We start from the raw sequence: 19300 nt of genomic DNA on the forward strand, positions 1-19300 counted from the left end.
TTCCACCAACCAACTCATCTTTCCACACACCATTGGAATAGGAGCCACTGGGTGGAGTCTCAGTGAAATCAACAGGAGATGTCATCAACCAGAGAAGTTAGATGACTGGGTCACCCCAGGCCTTGGGCTTTGGTTCCTATCTTTGCAACACCACATTGCTGTCCTTTAGTTGAAATAATGCATGACTAACAGAGGTGACAACACTAAGGTGACCATTTGATTTGGGGAGAGGGGCAGATGGCATTGCCAAGAGGCAGAATATGCTTTATCAGTCAAAGTGTCCCCAGAACCCCCTCACTTGAGCCACTCCCCTTTGCTTCAACGAGTTCCCAGCATTAAGATTCTATGTGTCCTTTGGCTTTCCCTTACAAGCAGAAGTCATTGCTAAATAATATTTTAACACATCTTTATTCCCACAGTGCTAGTCAACAACATTGTTCACAATCACAATCCTCTGAATGGCACCCCAAAATTGAGAAGGGCAGAGAAATGAATAATTCAATAATGCTGAAAGTCATCAGTGTAATCAAAATTCCCTGTAATAGAAGAAGAAGAAAAAAAATGAAGAGTCATGATGTTGGCACAGTAATGGTTTTCCTGATTATAATGACGTAGTGATGCCCAGATAATAAAAGCTTCCCCACATATCTCAAGTGTATCTGATGCTTAGGAATCAAATCAGTGAAGGATTATGAGAGTAAAAATCTATTTAAGCATAGGATAGCATAGCATAGAATAGGATAGCATAGCATAGAATAGGATAGCATAGCATAGAATAGGATAGCATAGCATAGCATAGCATAGCATAGCATAGAATAGGATAGCATAGCATAGCATAGCATAGCACAGCATACGATAGCATAGCATAGCATAGCACAGCATAGGATAGCATAGCATTGCATAGCATAGCATAGCATAGCATAGGATAGCATTGGATAGTGTAGCATAGGATAGCATAGCATAGCATAGCACAGCATAGGATAGCATAGCATTGCATAGCATAGCATAGGATAGCATAGGATAGCATAGCATAGCATAGGATAGCATAGCATAGCATAGCATAGCATAGCATAGCATAGCATAGGATAGCATAGCATAGCATAGCATAGCATAGCATAGGATAGCATAGCATAGGATAGCATAGCATAGGATAGCATAGCATAGCATAGCATAGCATAACATAGCACAGGATTGCATAGCATAGCATAGCATAGCATAGGATAGCATAGCATGGCATAGCATAGCATAGCATAGCATAGCATAGCATAGCATAGCATAGCATAGCATAGTATAGCATAGCATAGGATAGCATAGCATAGCATAGGATAGCATAGCATAGCATAGCATAGCATAGCATAGCATAGCATAGCATAGCATAGCATAGGATAGCATAGGCTAGCATAGGATAGCATAGCATATCATAGGAGAGCATAGCATAGCATAGCATAGCATAGGATAGCATAGCATAGCATAGGATAGCATAGGATAGCTAGCATAGCATAGGATAGCTAGCATAGCATAGGATAGCTAGCGTAGCATAGGATAGCATAGCATAGCATAGGATAGGATAGCATAGCGTAACAGCATAGCATAGCATAGCATAGCATAGCATAGCATAGCATAGCATAGCATAGCATAGCACAGCATGGGATAGCATAGCATAGCATAGCATAGCATATTATCTTTTTAGAGAAAGGCATATAAAATAATACATTTTTGATTTATATATGTAGGAAATAGTCCATTTTATAAATGCATAAAATGCAAAGAAATGCATATATAAAAGGTGGTCTAATGAAGGGGAAAGAAAGAAGGTGAAGAAACAGGAAAAAGAATTAAAAATATAAAAGAAAAAGAGGGAAAAAAGAAAACTATTGGCTCAATAAAAGAGAAAGCGAAAGAGACATAAGAAGCATAGGCTAGTAGTTCCACCGTTTTTTTGGTTTCTTTTTTGTCTTTTTTTTTTTTTTTTTTTGAGACGGAGTTTCACTCTTATCAGCCAGGCTGGAGTACAATGGCAGGATGTTGGCTCACTGCAACCTCCAACTCCCAGGTTCAAGCGATTCTCCTGCCTCAGCCTCCCGAGTAGCTGGGATTACAGGTGCCCACCACCAAACCCGGCTAGTTTTTGTATTTTTAGTAGAGACGGGGTTTCACCATGTTGGCAGCGCTGAACTCCTGACCTCAGGTGATCCGCCCACCTCGGCCTCCCAAAGTGCTGGGATTACAGGCATGAGCCACCATGGTCCAGCCCCACCTGTGTTTTTTTCAATCACGGTGAAAGACCTTCAAAATATTTTGTATTTTGGCAACTATGAGCACAAATAGAGATACACATCTTGTCAGTAGCCCAGAGGCTGCACACCTGCACTTACCAGTTAAAGTTTGCAGTCTTCTGAGAGCTTTACTTTATACTTAGGTTGTAAAGGTTAATATGGCTAACATCCTCTCCTAAAGCCTTATTTGTCTACTATATTTTAACTATAGATTGAACAGCTATTTTAGAGCCACATGGTTTTTAATGGCTACATAATATTTCATGGTGTAGTTTGTCATCATTCGTTTATTCTTTTGTGACAGGAACTGATTGATTTCCTCTTTTTTTTCTGTGTTTTTTTGTTTGTTTGTTTTACCCCTCTGAACAATGCTGCAATAGCATTGTTGTACATATACCCTTACATATAAGTGGTTCAATTGCTGTAGAGATAGACATCTGGGTTAAAAGGTCTGTTTATCATTCAGGTAGGTAAATGTTGTATCCTTGCTTCCCAAAATGGCAGTGACATTGCACACTTCTACTCCCGATATACAAGAACGTTGTTTTCACCAGTGATAAGTACCAGCCATAAATTATAACTCATTAATTTTTGCCAGTCTAGTGATGTAAATATTAGTTCATTGTTAAATTAATTGACATTTCCCTATTAGTGAATTGGAGCATTATTGTATGTTTGGCCATTATAGTTTCCTTTTTGTAAATTCCTTCCTCATATTCTTTATCTTTTAAAAAGAAAATTTTTTCTTGACTTCTTGTCAGTTATATGCACTCTGTATATAAACACATGAAAATGTTGCTGTTATCTGCTTTAAAACTATATTTTCCATTTTTAACTATATCAAAGTTTATATATAAAGAAGTGTATTTTGGCCGGTTGCGCCAGCTCATGCCTGTAATCCTAGCACTTTGGGAGGCCGAGGCTGGTGGATTGCCTGAGCTCAGGAGTTTGAGACCAGCCTGGGCAACATGGTGAAACCCCATCTTTACTAAAATACAAAAAATTAGCTGGGCATGGCAGCATGAGCCTGTAATCTCAGCTACTTGGGAGGCTGAGACAGGAGAATCACTTGAACCTGGGAGATGGAGGTTGCAGTAAGCCGAGATCACGTCACTGCACTCCAGCCTGGGCAACAGAGTGAGACTTCATCTCAAAAAAAAAAAAAAAAAAAAAGAAGAAATGTCTTTTATCTCTTTTTCTTTCCACATCAAGATATATCACATTTTTATCACCCCAGTAGGTTCTCTTGTGTCCCTTCCCAATCAGTCCTCCCACCCTATTGAGAGTTAGCCACCCTTCTGATTTCTAGCATCATGTGTTAAATTTGCCTGTTTATTTTTCATCTGAAATTGTTTGCCGCAGTATAATAAATTGAAATTCATTCATGCTCCGCTGTGTGTCAGTAGGTTGTTCTTTTATATTGCTGAGAATGATTCTATTATTTGAATAATTACCTTTTTTTTAGCCATTTTGTTGTTGATAGAAATTTGAATTCCTTATCAGTTTAACTATAATGAATAGGACTGCTATAAACATTTTTGTATATATCATGAGACATAAAGTAGGTGAATGATTAGCTTTTTTAAAAACCACCAAATGGTTTTCCGAGGTGGTTGAACCATTTTCCATTTCCCATTTCCACCAAAAGGGTATGAGAGTTCCAGTTGCTTCACATTCCTTCCAACACCCGGTATTGGCGGTCCTTTTAATTAAAATGATTCTGGTGTGTGTGGAGTAGTGTCTTATTGTGATTTTAATTTGTATTTATCTGATGATTAATAATGTTGAGCACGTTCTCACATGCTCACTAGCCATTTATCTATCTTTCTTTGTGAAGTACTTGCTCAAGTCTTACTCTTTTTTTGGCCTTTTATTATTGATTTTCAGGAGTGCTTAATATATTCTGGATGTGGGTCTTTTGTGAGAGAGAGAGATATATATAGAGAGAGGAAATTTTCTCCCTTTCTGTGCTTTCTAGTCCATTTTATTTTATTTTTCCCCTATGGTTAGTCCCTTTTATGTTTTATCTAAGAAAACTTTGTCTACTCCCACGGTCGTGAAGATATTCTCTTAAGTTCCCTGCAGCCCACCCCCTCAAGCTTTATAGTTTAGGATTTCACATATTTCACATTTAGGTGTATCTCTGATTGATGTTTGAATGTGAAATCAATTGTGTACTTCTGGTATCCACTGACTTGGCCACGGTATATTATCATATATTATGCTGAATTTGATTTTTTAAATATTTTATTTCATATTTCTTCACAAAGTTTACAAGATAGACTTACCCACAATTTTTAAATATTTTATAATGTCCTTATCATGTTTTCATGTCAAATTTGTGACAGCCTCACACGAATACTTGTGAGTTGGGAAGTGAACTGAAAGTATTCAGTTTGGTGTTGTTTCTTTTCTAAATGTTTGGAAGAATTAGTCTGCTCCTGCAAGGCTTTGCTTTTTCTTTTATGAGAGAAAGTTTTAAGTTATGTATTTGATTTTTATTAGATATAAGACCAATCAGATATATACATTTTTTCCTGTGTTAGTCATGGCAGGTGGTTTTGCATAGTTTTGGTAGGTAGGTTTTATAAGGAATTTGTCAATTTCATCTAACGCATCAAATAATTTTTATGTTAAGAATTTCCTCATATATTCTTGGCTATTGTATTTATAGTGATACACCTTCATTTCTGATAATGATAGTTTGTGTTTTCTCTTTTTTCTTTTTAAATATCTAGGGGTTTACCAATTTTACTAGTTTTTCAAACATCCATATTTTAGCTTTATTTTATCTATTGTTTGTGTTGTATTTCATTAGTTTTTATCTCTATTCTTTGTTATGTCTCTTATAGATAGAATACTGTATCTCAATTCTTTCATTTTCTTTAAATTTAATTTTTTAATCTAATTTCTTTGTATGAATATTTAGATAATTTATTTTTTAGTCTATTTTATTTCCCGATACTTGCCTTTGAGGTCATAAAGTTTCCTCTAAGCACACTTTAGTTGTAATCGATTTATATAAATATTTCTATTATTTTGTTTTTAATATTTTTATGTGTATTGTAAATTCTTTGAGCCTTGTATAACTTAGAATTTCAAAACAGTTTTGGGGATTTTTTTTTTGCCTTTTTTAAATTGACATTTAATTCAATTCCATTGTTTTCAGAGAATATACCGTGTATGATTTTAATCCTTTGAATTTTGTTGAGGCTTGTAGGCTCAGCACATGGCTAATTGTTGTGCAGCGCACCAGCATGGCACATGTATACATATGTAACTAACCTGCACATTGCACACATGTACCCTAAAACCTAAAGTATAATAATAATAAATAAATAAATAAATAAAAGAAAATGCTCTAAGTGAAATCTCTCAATTTTGTCAGTTGTTTTTATTTCACTTTCATTGTGTTTTTGTTGTTGTTGTTTTTGAGACGGAGTCTTGCTCTGTTGCCCAGGCTGGAGTGCAGTGGTGCAGTCCCGGCTCACTTCAACCTCCGCCTCCCAGGTTCAAGTGATTCTCCTGCCTTAGCTTCCCAAGTAGCTGGGATTAAAGCTGCCCACCACCACGCCCTGCTAATTTTTGTATTTTTAGTAGAGACGGTGTTTCACCATGTTGGCCAGCCTGGTCTCAAACTCCTGACCTCAAGTGATCCGCCCCCCTTGGCCTCCCAAAGTCCTGGGATTACAGGCCTGAGCCACCGCGCCTGGCTATTTCACTTTCATTTTTGAAGAACATTTTCACCAGGCCTAGAATTCTGGGTTGGCATTATTTTGTTTGAGCACTTTAAAGATGTAATTCTATTGTCTTTTCACTTCTGTCAGTTAGTTAGATAGGAGGAATAAGTTCAAGAGATCTGTTGTACAGCGGGGTGCCCATAGTTAATGACAGTATATTGTATTCTTTTTTTATTATTATTTTACTTTAAGTTCTGGGGTACATGTGCAGGACGTGCAGGTTACACAGGTATACATGTGCCATGGTGGTTTGCTGCACTTATCAACCTGTCATCTAGGTTTTAAGCCCCACATGCATTAGGTATTTGTTCTAATACTCTCCCTCCCCTTGTCCCACTAACCCCCAACAGGCCCTGGTGTGTGATATTCCCTTTCCTTTGTCCATGTCTTCTCATTGTTCAACTCTCACTTATGAGTGAGAATGTGAGGTGTTTGGTTTTCTGTTCCTGTGTTAGTTTGCTGAGAATGATGGCTATTGTATTCTTAAAAGTGCAAAGATAGTGAATGTTAAGTGTTCTCACTGCAAAAGTGATAACTATGGGAGGTAATGCCTTTGTCAATTAGCTAGATTTAAACATTCCACAATGCATATATATACTTCAAAATATGTTATACATGATAAATACATATGATTTTATCTGTCAATTAAAAATGTCAGTTGACAGTATTATAATTGTAGTTATTTGGTGTAGTGTTTGTTCTATATATGACATTTAGGTCAATTTTATCAATTGTATTCAAAATTCTATAATTTTATGGTCTGTCTACATATTCTTTCAGTTGCTGAGAAATGTGTGCTAAAATTTCTCATGATGATTTTAGCTTTCTGTACTCATTCAACTGAGTTAGTTTTCCTTTCGGCTTTGAGTTGTTATTAGGAGCATTCAGACCTAGAAATGTAATATTTCTCTTGTGGATCGACCCTTTTATTATAGAAAGCCCCCTATTATACGTTTAGCAATGCTTCTTGCCTTAAATCTATTTGTTTGTTACTAGTGTAGCTGTTTCTTGTAAACAGAATGCAGTTGTGTTTTGTTTTTTAAACTCTTATTTACTGGGACCATCTTTTTAAAAAATTTTAAATTTTTTGATTTTCTATTTTTATGGGTACATAATAGTTTTACACAGAAAATCTTCTAGTTCACTTTCTTTTATTTTATATTCCCTGAGGTATTTTAAAGTTTATCATTTATTTCTTAAAACATGATAAATATTGTGGTTTTAAAATCTCTTCTAATACACTTAGTATCAGAAATTTTCGGGTGATATTGTTTTTGCTATATTCTGTTTCTATTAGTTGTTATTTGCATTGTCTTATTTCTTTTTATGCCTCTTTTGAGTGCTTACTGTTAATTTTCAATGGAAAATTTGATGGGAATTTATTAAGATTAATGAATGTTTTTCTCCTAGATAGACTTCGGTTTTGCTTCTGCCGGGTACCGGGGCACCACATACCAAGACCAAATTCAGGTAAAGCATTCTTGCCTCATCCAGTTTATGCCTAGCAAAGGTCAGTGGGGATTAGGGCATGCAAGGAGGTTGTCAAGGGGTTTGGCCTGTGGCCACACTTCTCAAATACTTTTTCTTTTTAAACTTTGTTCAGCGACTCTTTTGCTATTTTGGGGCAGAGTACTTTGTATATCTTTTTGCCCTTACCTGAAGAGCGTAGTAGCCTATCAAAGACCTAGTTTAATATGGAGAAAATCTCTCTTAAGTCTTTATACCTTGAGTGGACATGAAACCTTGACTTCTTTCTCTTTCAGTCCACATGGGGCAGGGATTGGATTCCAAATAAGCATCACTGGCAAATGATGCTTATGGTCTGAAGGCATAAGTGGCTTTCATGCTCTTCAGAATTCCACTTGTAAATTTCAAGTTGCAGGCTTTCATCTAAAAATTGATCTAGTAGTTCCGGCTGACCTTTCAGCTTTTTAATGCCTTTAAGATTGTTTTGTTTTTTAATAAAAGAAACTTCTGTTTTCAGAGAAGAGTTGATCCACATAGCCATACTTAACCATTACCAAAATCAGTCTCCCTATTTTCTGCTCTTCAGTTCTGCTTTCTGTGGACCTGGGGCATTCAACTGTTAAGTATTTCTTAGGCTCTGCCATAGGAAATATCTTCTAATATGACCCCCACTTTGCCTTAGATGGTGGGTTTTCAATTTCCTCAGCAATTTTTGTGTGTGTTTGATAACTCTCTTTTTCTCTCCATGTGGATCAAACCTTTTACATTCTTTTACACTAATCTTAGTGGTATTTTGGAAGCAGCTAAAATAAATGCCCCTTTTCAATCTTTTCATGTTTTGTCAGAAGTTCAGCCTGTTAAAACCAAATCAAGAACTGTAAAAACACGCCACTGTGATTCTAATGTACATATAGGGCTATAAACTACAGCTATACTGCTGTACCTTTATTTTTTTAGATTTATATTTGTATCATACTGATTTTTGTATATGTTTTATCTCTTGTGCTCCTGTGAATTCCTAAAGGTGGGAGTTATAATGTGTTTATTTTTCTCTTCCACAATGCCTGGTGTAATGTCTATCAAATATTATGGATTTCATAAATGTTTGTCAGTAAAAGAAAATACATGTGTATCCACAACATGATCTGAATGGTGCTGATTGAGTGCTAATAAATATTTTCTATTAAGCCCTTTACTCATCACTCTATAAATGCAACATACTTACCAAGAACAGGACAGTAACAGCCTTACACTGACTATTTTGGTGAGAATAACCACAAATGTAGTTTTGATCTAGGATGAAACCAAATGTGAGGAGAATGATTCCAGCTATTGCTCCCAGGGCACTAAGAAAATTCATTATTCGGCTCAATATTATCTGAAATAGAATAAGAACATAACAATGTGACTGGGGTCCAGCCTGTACTACAAACAAAGCAATGAATGTGGAGAATGGGGAGCAGGATTTTAGTGGCAGCATCTTAATGCCACGAGGCAGCTCTGTGATCCTATGCGAATCGCTTCACATTTTTGGGCTTCAGGCCTTCATCTACACAATGAGGGGATCTTGTGAACTTTCAGTAACCTTTCCATTCCCCGTATTCTATGCCTAAGTTAACTCTCATTCAGTTGGGAGGAAGGGTGTGCCTGTAAAAATTGCATTTTGATTCTCTGGTAAAAGTCATGGTCTATTTACATTTTTGTTTTAAGACTCCCATGTTTAAATAAATGCTGCACTTCTCTGCCATTTTTAATTTCTCCCTAAAATGACAAACTAAGGATTTTCAGTCCTTTGCTAAAATCTTTTTTTGGCATAGTAATATCTTATGTCTTCAATTCTTTGAGTAAAGTAAAAATATTCTACTTATAATTTATCTATAACTTTACATTCAGTAGCACTGTATTCTTTATTTTGAGATCCTGTTTATGGCTTAGTTGGATTGTCTACAGTTTGCCTTTCATATGAGTCAAAATAGTGCCTGTCAAAGTGCCTGGTATGCCATAGATACCCAGAAAACAAAAAAGAATGAATAAGTAACTGGAATATTGAAATAATTCCACCGTTAATTGGCTGGGAATTTGGACAAGCTATTTAACGATTGTAAGCCTCAGTGTCTTTATACATAAAATAAGGGCTAAACTAGATGACCTAGAGAAACTCTCCTCTGGCATAGTGGGTTATAATTCTAGGAAAACAGGAAGCAAATGCTGTTTACTGGTATCAGTACTTGATAGTTTGTGGAATTATGGTGACCTAATGATTTTACAAATTTGTTTCAAGGCCAGGATAAATTATTTGAAAGTTATATATTTTTAATAAAGTGGAAATAGTGAAAATGTAACTCATTACTTGTTTTTTTTTTTTTTTTTTTTTTTTTTGAGATGGAGTCTTGTTCCGTTGCCCAGGCTGGAGTGCAGTGGCCTGATCTCGGCTCATTGCAACCTCCACCTCCCAGGTACAAGCAATTCTCCTGCCTCAGCCTCCTGAGTAGCTGGGACTACAGGTGCACACCACCACACCTGGCTAATTTTGTATTTTTAGTAGAGATGGAGATTCACCATGTTGGCCAGGCTGGTCTTGAATTCCTGACCTCATGATCCACCCGCCTTGGCCTCCCAAAATGCTGGGATTACAGGTATGAGCCACCATGACTGGCTACAAAATATATTTTTAATAAAGTAGGTATATAACTCACCAGAGTTTCTGTGGTTTTTCTTTTCAGTGCAATTAGGAAGGCTCCAGAATTAATGAACTGTTAAGAGGAATAAATATGTTAATGATGACCATGTTTAGCTGATGTTGAGTTCTTACAGAATAGACCTCTGTGCATTTCTTTTTTTTTTTTTTTATGTTTTTCTTCCTCTTTATTTTCAAGGGGAAGTAACGTTGCAATTGCTCACCCTATGGAAACTGGAATTGCTTCCTTTGGGTTACAGACACACCCTTATCTCTACAGGTCCAGCTGTGTGTCTCTGTCCTTTACTCCATTTTACTCAGCTATGTAATGTGGCATCAGTGCCGGTCAAAAACGGAGCATTTTTTCTTCCTTACTTCTTTCTTTCTCTTTTTCCTGTCTCCCTATCATCTTTCCCTGTCCTCCCACTTTCCTTTCCATGCTCCCTTTCCCCCTTCTCTTTCTCTGTCTCTGCTTCTACTTTCATTTTATTTCTTTTTTTTTTATTTATTATACTTTAAGTTTTAGGGTACATGTGCACAATGTGCAGGTTAGTTACATATGTATACATGTGCCATGCTGGTGTGCTGCACCCATTAACTCGCCATTTAGCATTAGGTATATCTCCTAATGCTATCCCTCCCCCCTCCCCCAACCCCACAACAGTCCCCAGAGTGTGATGTTCCCCTTCCTGTGTCCATGTGTTTTCATTGTTCAATTCCCATCTATGAGTGAGAACATGTGGTGTTTGGTTTTTTGTCCTTGTGATAGTTTACTAAGAATGATGATTTCCAATTTCATCCATGTCCCTACAAAGGACATGAACTCATCATTTTTTATGGCTGCATAGTATTCCATGGTGTATATGTGCCACATTTTCTTAATCCAGTCTATCATTGTTGGACATTTTGGTTGGTTCCAAGTCTTTGCTATTGTGAATAGTGCCACAATAAACATATGCGTGCGTGTGTCTTTATAGCAGCATGATTTATAGTCCTTTGGGTATATACCCAGTTCAACCATTGTGGAAGTCAGTGTGGCGATTCCTCAGGGATCTAGAACTAGAAATACCTTTTGACTCTATGCATTTCTTTTACAGGCCCGCCTTCTAAGTTCGCACACTCCTCAGGGCAGTGAGAAGGGTGAGTTGCTTTATATGACTTTCCACAAATGGAATAGTGGACAAAACACTGATCTGGAAATCTCCTTTAGCCCTAACTATTTATTTGAACATGAACTTTCTTTTTTTAACCATACAGGGCTTTGGTTTACTCATCCATGTTCTTTTTATAGCTATTGTGGACTCAGCTTTGATCTCATGACAAAGGGATGTCAAGTCAGTTTATAATCATTAAGATTGGATTCCATCTTACTGCAATCCAATGTGTTCTCTTGGATGGGAACATAAGGTGGGGTTGCAGTGAATGTGCTGGTAGTTCTTAAAAATCTCCAAGATTTTTCTTGGAAGTGGGTCACACGTGGTAGCATTTTTGTCTAGTGGAAATTTCTAATCTGATTACAGCACATCCATGTTTAAATTTCCAGCCCCTTCATGGGTATTTTCCAGCCTCATCTCTCCACCTTCACTCCCTGTGCTGAACTCTTATAGTTCACATAATAGAAAATGCTCTCCCATACCTTCAGCCTTTGCTCATATTTCTCTCTTGGCATGCAACAAGACATCCCTAATCCTTACACTTGGGTATCCCAACTCCCATCTTCTGTGTGTGTGTCCTCACCTGATTAACCATTCACCCTTTAAAACTTGGTCAAGCTGGAAATGTCTCTGGGCGTTGTCCCCTCTGTTTTGTTGATGCCTTTCCTATGGAGGCAGCCCCTGTGTTTATTCTCCCTCATCACACCCTGTGTTAATTGTCTGACTCCTCACTCAGCTGAGACCTTGGGCTCAGGCACTGCTTTCTTTTCCCTGAAGCCATTGCTCTGCCCATTCTCTGGCACTAAATTAGGTCCTAAGTTAATGTTTATTGATTGTGACTACATTGGGTTTAATAAACACCTCTCTGCAGCTCAAAAGTTATATCTGAGAAACACTTCCCACTTCACTTCTGTAAAGAATAAATTCCTCCTTCATCTCTGCTTACATAAGCATTTCCTGCACCTCTGTGATAACATTTATCACACTGCCTTGAAGTGATCTCTTTACATGTTTTCTTGCTAGACTGAGAGGTCTTTGGGGGAGAGGCTCATTGCCTTTCTCTGTGTATCTGGCTTATAATAAATAGTAACTAATTTCAAATGAATGAATAGCCAAATAAACAACTGCAAGCCTCAAAAGAAATATTCCCAAAGGAACTTCAAGACCTAATGATGGAATATCAGTGACTGTGATGAACTAATGGGGAAATAATTTCAACAAGGTTAGTTTTTTGCACTTTTGAAAGCATGTCATACAACTGGATCTAGCTTATTTCATTGCGAAGAATTCCCTAACATCCTGGTTGGCATGGCTTCAAATTGAACTTGATTGACTATACTCACCAAAACAGAGCCCCAGAATGGATATCCTGAAAGAAATATAAAGGGAAACCTTGGATATGGTTTTAACAAGGTGAAAAGGAAGATAACTCCAAAAGAAAAGGTCATAATTCCAAACAGGATCTGGATAGTCTGCAAATAGAGGAAAAAGTCATGGTGAGGAAAAGCAAAGTGATAGTTTCCCTTCTGTTTAGAAGATCTTCTTTTGGTCAAAAGGATTTGTCAATTACTCTCTTTGGTAATTAGGGGAAGAATAATAGAAGTCCCTTTATGATGCTCCTGGGTACTTTCTTAATTCCTCTATCTGGTATTTGGTGATAGGTAAAATGATCTAAATCAGTGCTCCTGAAAATGTGGTCCATGGATTGGCAACATCAGGATCACTTGGGAGCTAGAAATGCGAGCTATCAGACCCTATCCCATACTTACTGAACAGTCTCCAGGTGAGGCTGGGAAACCTGTATCTTCATAAGTTCTTCAGCTCTTTAGCCCATAAATGTGAATGTTTGAGAAACACTGAATTCTAAATGAGTATACCAGGCTGGCCTCAAGCAGAATTGGACTGTGAGGAGCCCCACCTGGAGATGGCCAATTCTCTGAGCCTGTTGAGGTATTGTCACACTCTCAGGCCCAGAAGACTCCCCATCTCTTCGGGGTTTTTTTTTTTTCTCTCCATCTCTGAGCCACTCATGTGATGCACTGTGACACCAAGCAGTGGTTTGACAAGTGCTGGGGAAGACTAATGAGGACAATATACAAAAATGGAAGATATACAATATACAAAAACGTGTGAGTCTATGTGCTCTGCTCTCTTCTTCTCAGTCCACCTTCTCAGTCTGAGTAATCTCATTTACTGCCATAGCAACTATCACTTTTTAAGTAGGTGAGTCCTAAATGATAGCATTTTTTGTCAAGTCCAGACCCACATGATTCATTCTTGTCAAACATCCTCTCTCAAATGTCCCACCAACACTCTATATTCACATTGTCTTAAAGAAGAATTGGAATAGGCTCCTACCTTCAAACATGTGCCAACAGATAATTTCCCTAGCCTTTCCCCTGCCTCAGTAGAATATACATAGGGGCAAGTCTTACTTACCCCTAAGATTTTCATTTTTGTAGCAAATAATTTTTGCAAGGGGCTTTGAGTTGAAAAGGTCGTGGTTGAAAGTTCTGTGGACTCATATTCTGAAGCAGTGATTTCTGGAGGAAATACCAGAAACACCGGACTGTGTGCGGTGCTTGAATCCATGATGGTGTCGGTGATAATTTGAAAGGAGATGATTTAGTTGGTACTTCAGTCTAGACCATGTTCTTTGCTTGTGCTGAGGCTGCCTGGAGCACTGGAATTTTTTGCTTTGTCTTGGAATTATAGGAACATAGAGTCATAGAGTCATAGAATCTCAGGACTGCTCAAGATCCCAAGATGGCTATAAGTAAAATGCCTGGGACTGGGGATCGGAGAACCGGACAAGTAGTCCTGGTTTAGTTAGGAGTTTACTGTGACTTTTGGCAAGTCACATCCCCCTCTCCTGGTTTCTGATTCCTCATATATACATTGACCAAATTGGACTAGATGATCTTCATATAAAGACATTTTAGGGACCGCGCATGGTGGCTCACATCTGTAATCCCAGCACTTTGGGAGGCTGAGGCGGGCGGATCACCTGAGGTCAGGAGTTAGAGACCAGCCTGGCCAACATGGTGAAACCCCATCTCTACTAAAAATATAAAAAATTAGCTGGGTGTGGTGGCACATGCCTGTAGTCCCAGCTACTCGGGAGGCTGAGGCATGAGAATCGCTTGAACCCAGGAGGCAGAGGTTTCCTTGAGCTGAAATTGCACCACTGCACTCCAGCCTGGGCAACAGAGCAAGACTCTGTCTCAAAAAAAAGGACATTTTAGTTACCAAATGGCAACTAGATGCACATTTATTCCAGTTCCATATCTTCAGACACAGGTAGAACGCAAAATCTCTCAGGCCACGGAACAAATTAACCACTTCTTGAAGTATAGATAACATCCATTTTTCCTGTCACTTTGTGGTTTTGCCACCTGATTTAAGTAGCTTTAGCTGTGTAACAAATCCCTCAAAATGTAGTTACTTCCAGCAACCACCACTGGCTTTTGTTTACACATCTGTGGGTCCTGTGTGTGGTCTGTCTCATCTGAGGCTGCTCAGCACTTCTCTGCCAGGCTCTCTCATGCAACTGTGGTCACCTGGTGGAGTGTCCAATTACATGAATTAGGATGGCCTGAGTCATGTCTCTGGAAATGGGCAGACTCTTGGTTCTCTTCCAATTCACAAATACTTTTCAAACCTCTGCTGAATCATGTGTGCTAATGTCATATTGGCCAATCAAATTTCATAGACAACCCAGATTCGAGGGGTAAGAAAATAGGCCCCCTAATGTCTTCATGGGAGGATCTGTACTTTCATCTTGAAAGGACAAGAATGAAGGGAAGGGAACCATTTGTGTCTATTTTTAACTGTACCTTGTCATTTTCTGGTGTTTCCTGTTGAGATCAGGTCTTCCTTAATTGAACCTCATGATGTGACAGCCTCTAGCCACTTGCCACTTGCCAGTTAGAATATTTTAAAAGGCCACCCCCCCTCACAATTTCTTTTCTCTGAACGTATCCATCTCTTGTTCAATTTTCTATGGACGTTGAATCATAATGGTGATTATCCTTCATGAACATCATCTGATGTTGTGTTAGCATTCCCTAAGCTAAGCACACTATGTTGCAACATAGTTTTATAAAACACCATTTCACCCTAATTACTCGGGTTTTAACTTTGCTCTATACCTTCCCCAGTTTTTGTTTTTTCTCCCTCTAAGCATGATGACTAGCACAGTGTTATAATAGCTATCTGACAAATGGCAGAAATATAACTTTAATTTTTTATTATTCTTTATTTTTTATTATTATTTATTTTTTATTATTCTTTAATTCATGCAATCTGGCGATGCAATGGAAGACTTACTCTTTGGAGAAGAGAAACCTAGAATGAACCCCAAGCCCTTTTATTTACTATTTATGGGGTCTAGGCTAAGTTATCTATTAATTTACATATTTATTAAAACATTACATTTCTTTTATGAGAATAAAAATTGTTATTCAGTTATGTTTAGTGAATTTTAAAGTACCTGGAGTGTAATAGATGCTAAGTAAATTGTAGTAGTAATAAAAATAAGAGTAATAAGTATTATTTCTCTTATTATTGCCATTTTTAGCATGGTGAGCAGATACTTTGTCTTGCTTTATGTTTGCACTCTTTCCAAAGTTCATTTTTTGTTGATTCTTTATAGGTTAAATGTATTTCTATGAGCTTAGCTATAATACTGGAAATGTCACACTGAATCAGTGCAGACGTTATTTTATTTTATTTTTTGAGACGGAGTCTTGCTCTGTTGCCCAGGCTGGAGTGCAGTGGCATGATCTCGGGTCACTGAAAGTTCTGCCTCCTGGGTTCATGCCATTCCCCTGCCTCAGCCTCCTGAGTAGCTGGGATTACAGGCGCCCACCACCATGCCTGGCTAATTTTTTTGTATTTTTAGTAGAGACAGGGTTTCACCGTGTTAGCCAGGTTGGTCTCGATCTCCTGACCTTGTGATCCGCCTGCCTCAGCCTCCCAAAGTTGCTGGGATTACAGGCGTGAGCCACCGTGCCCGGCCCCAGTACAGACGTTATTTTACAATTTCTCCATTTCAGGGTGGCTGTGGAACTCCATGGCCTCCTGCTAATAAATGCCCTAGGCCTCTTTATACATTGATGACATGTATCTGTTCACTACTTCAAAAATTTTCCATATCCTCAGATTTCTTCTTATTTTCCAATCTGCCGAAACCTACTCTTTTAATGCAAATTACTCTAGTCTTAAGGTGGTTTATGGAATAATATATAATATGTTTGTATTCATTAATGTTCTGAAATTCAGCCTTAATTTCAAGCTTCTCATTGCTAAGTATTCCAGAGAAGTTATGATGATCTGAGGAATCCAAGTTCTGTGAACCATAGTCAATGGGATTAGGCCTTTCCTCACAGTCTCTCATCTGATTCCCTTGCTGGAAATTTCCAAGAAAAACACTGTGTATTCTTTCTCTCATTCTTCTGTTACTGCAGCTGAAAGTCAATTTTCTTTGTTTTTAAGTTTCTCTTATTTTTCTCTGTTGTTAAAGCCCTCCTTTAAAAAGATCCATATCCATACTCTGGAGAGAACAACTCTGGGAGCAGAATTAGAGCAGTCAACTGTTGTGGCCAGATGTCACCCGCTTAGGAGTCCCCAAATTCTAGTTTTCTTTTGTTTTTAAAATTTATAAATAATAATATTGTCTTTAAATCTTATTCCATGAATGATGGTAAAACCCAGTGTCACTCTGAATGTCTCCAGACATTTCTTGGAAGGAGCAAGTGAATACGAGGGAAGGGGAGCCACTGGGGCTTCTATCGTGTGGAGTGGTCTCAAGCTCTGATTTTCTGCATCTATTGAATTCTTAGTTTTCTCTGCAAGTCTGGGCTTCTGTAAGTGATGACTGTTTTTCTCACTGCACTGTCCTGCTGGTTTTCATCCTAATTCTTCACTCCTCTAAGGTAGTACTAGCACAATCTTGCATATATAGCATACTTTAAAAATAATATTAGAAGATCATTCTACAGAACCTACAAAGGCAGCACCAGGGATTTCCTACTGTATCTTCTGACATAAACACTCTAATTACTAATTTCGGACTTACACATAGGTATTAGGTATTCCCTTTGTGACTACCTAGGAATTTTATGTTTAAAGAACAAAAAGATTCTTTGTTTCATTGTAGTCAGATGGGATTTTTATGCCTTCACTCCCTTTCCCAATTTGCAAGAAGAAAAGGTGTATATTATTCTGCTTAGGGTACTACGGTAAATTACCATGACTGCTTCATTTAAACAGCACAAATTTATTTCTCATACTTTTGGAGGCTGGGAATTCCAAGATCAAAGTGTCAGCTATTTTGGTTCCTTATGAGAGCTCTCTTCTTGGCTTGCAGATGACTGCATTATTTCTGTCCTCACATCGTCTTTCCTCTGTGCGTACACAGGCATGTGAGCACACACACACAAGGACACACACACAGAAAAAGAGCAGGAGACAGAGGCCTGGTGTCTTTTCATATAAGGGCACTAATCCCATCATGAGGGATTCACTCTCATATCCTCATCTAAACCCAACAGCTTCAAAAGCCCATCTCCAAATATCACACTGTGAGCTAGAGCTTCAACAAATGAATTTAGAGTGGGACACAGTTCACTCAATAGCAGGGAGATAATTTGTATAATTCAGAGTAAAGAGAGATATGTTGGTGGCATAAATTAGATCAAGTTTATGCCATAAGAAGTAATACCGACTAGTAAGAGAATTAGTTTTATAGATGTTTTATTATGGACCAAAATTGAGCATCTACTCTGTGACAGGTATTTTAAACACTATACATTCTTTAATCATCCAATCTTCTTGACAACCCTGTGCTGAGTACTACTCCTATTCATATTTTATAGGTGAGGAAACTTAGGCACGGAAATTTTAAGAAACTTTCCCAAAGTATCCCAGCTAGTAATGGTGCTGGGTCAAAATTATGATCCAGTTGCTTTACCTTTAGATTCCATGTACTCAATTTGATACTTCAGAGCTTTGCCTCGAGAACTAAAGCTTTCTCCAGTGATGCATAAAACTTTATGCATCTGGTCTCTGACCAGAAACTCCACATTTGAATCCTAGAGTAGGTCACAGAAGTAAAAAAAATCACAGGGACCACAGGGAAAGAAAGGTGTATGTGTGTATGTGTTAGTGGGGGAAGCAGAGTAAGAGATGAGAATTTCCAAATGTCCAAAGAGTACCTTGTGAACTGATGGAGGATATTATGGCTGAAAAGGAGATCTGCACTTTCCTCAGGACTCTTTGTATCTGTGTGGTTCACTAACAGTAACAGCCTTTTAGAAATGTGATGAACCTACATGCCTTTCTAGGTATGATAACCACAAGTGAGAGGTTGCAAAAATATAGATTATTATTCTCCGGAGAAGATCTCTGGATCCACGTTTTAAAATAATACATTTTTGTTCCTGCTAATGCTATATCTCAGTGAGTACTTGCTTGGTATACATTTGCATCCCAGCAACTCCTCTGATCTGTGCAGGTGATTTCAACTAAGGCTCATTCCAGATTGTGGCCCCAAGACTGTGAGTATAAACAAAATACGATGGTTAACTTTATGTGTCAACTTGACCAGGTCATAGACTGCCCAAATTTTTAATTAAAACATTATTTTGGCTGTGTCTGTGAGGGTGTGTATGGATAAGATTAATATTTGAATCAGACCTATGGTGTGGGTGTGGGCTAGTTGATTATGGTGTTCCTAGAGGTAAAATAGACAGAAATCCTTTTAAATTACTCCTTCAGCTATATAAGCAGAAAAGTTCTAGGTCATGTGAATGAAAGCCTAACCTGAATCATAAAAATAGGGACTCATAGCCCCTCAATCAATTCCCAGACCTGAGCCAGTTTACAGGACCTGCAATAAAATTTACAAACCCAGAAAGAACTCCTTGAATGAAAGGGGAGACCAGGTCTCCTTCACAAAGGACCTGGTGCATTACCAAGAATTTG

The 19300-nt window shown here is 38.0% G+C and overlaps 1 protein-coding gene across 1 annotated transcript; it reads right to left on the bottom strand.

Annotated features, from left to right (window-relative positions):
* Window positions 1–389: 389 nt before the first annotated feature.
* Window positions 390–14025, bottom strand: MS4A5 (membrane spanning 4-domains A5). Its single transcript, XM_054440367.2, has 5 exons — window positions 13754–14025; window positions 12658–12786; window positions 10180–10236; window positions 8709–8861; window positions 390–536 (listed from the first exon to the last, which is right to left on the bottom strand). Exons 1-5 carry the CDS (start codon window positions 13904–13906, stop codon window positions 426–428), a joined length of 603 nt encoding a protein of 200 aa, XP_054296342.1. The 5' UTR covers window positions 13907–14025; the 3' UTR covers window positions 390–425.
* Between the last annotated feature and the right edge of the window lie 5275 nt (window positions 14026–19300).

The sequence above is a fragment of the Pongo pygmaeus genome, chromosome 9 (assembly GCF_028885625.2).
Source record: "Pongo pygmaeus isolate AG05252 chromosome 9, NHGRI_mPonPyg2-v2.0_pri, whole genome shotgun sequence".
NCBI lineage: Eukaryota > Metazoa > Chordata > Mammalia > Primates > Hominidae > Pongo > Pongo pygmaeus.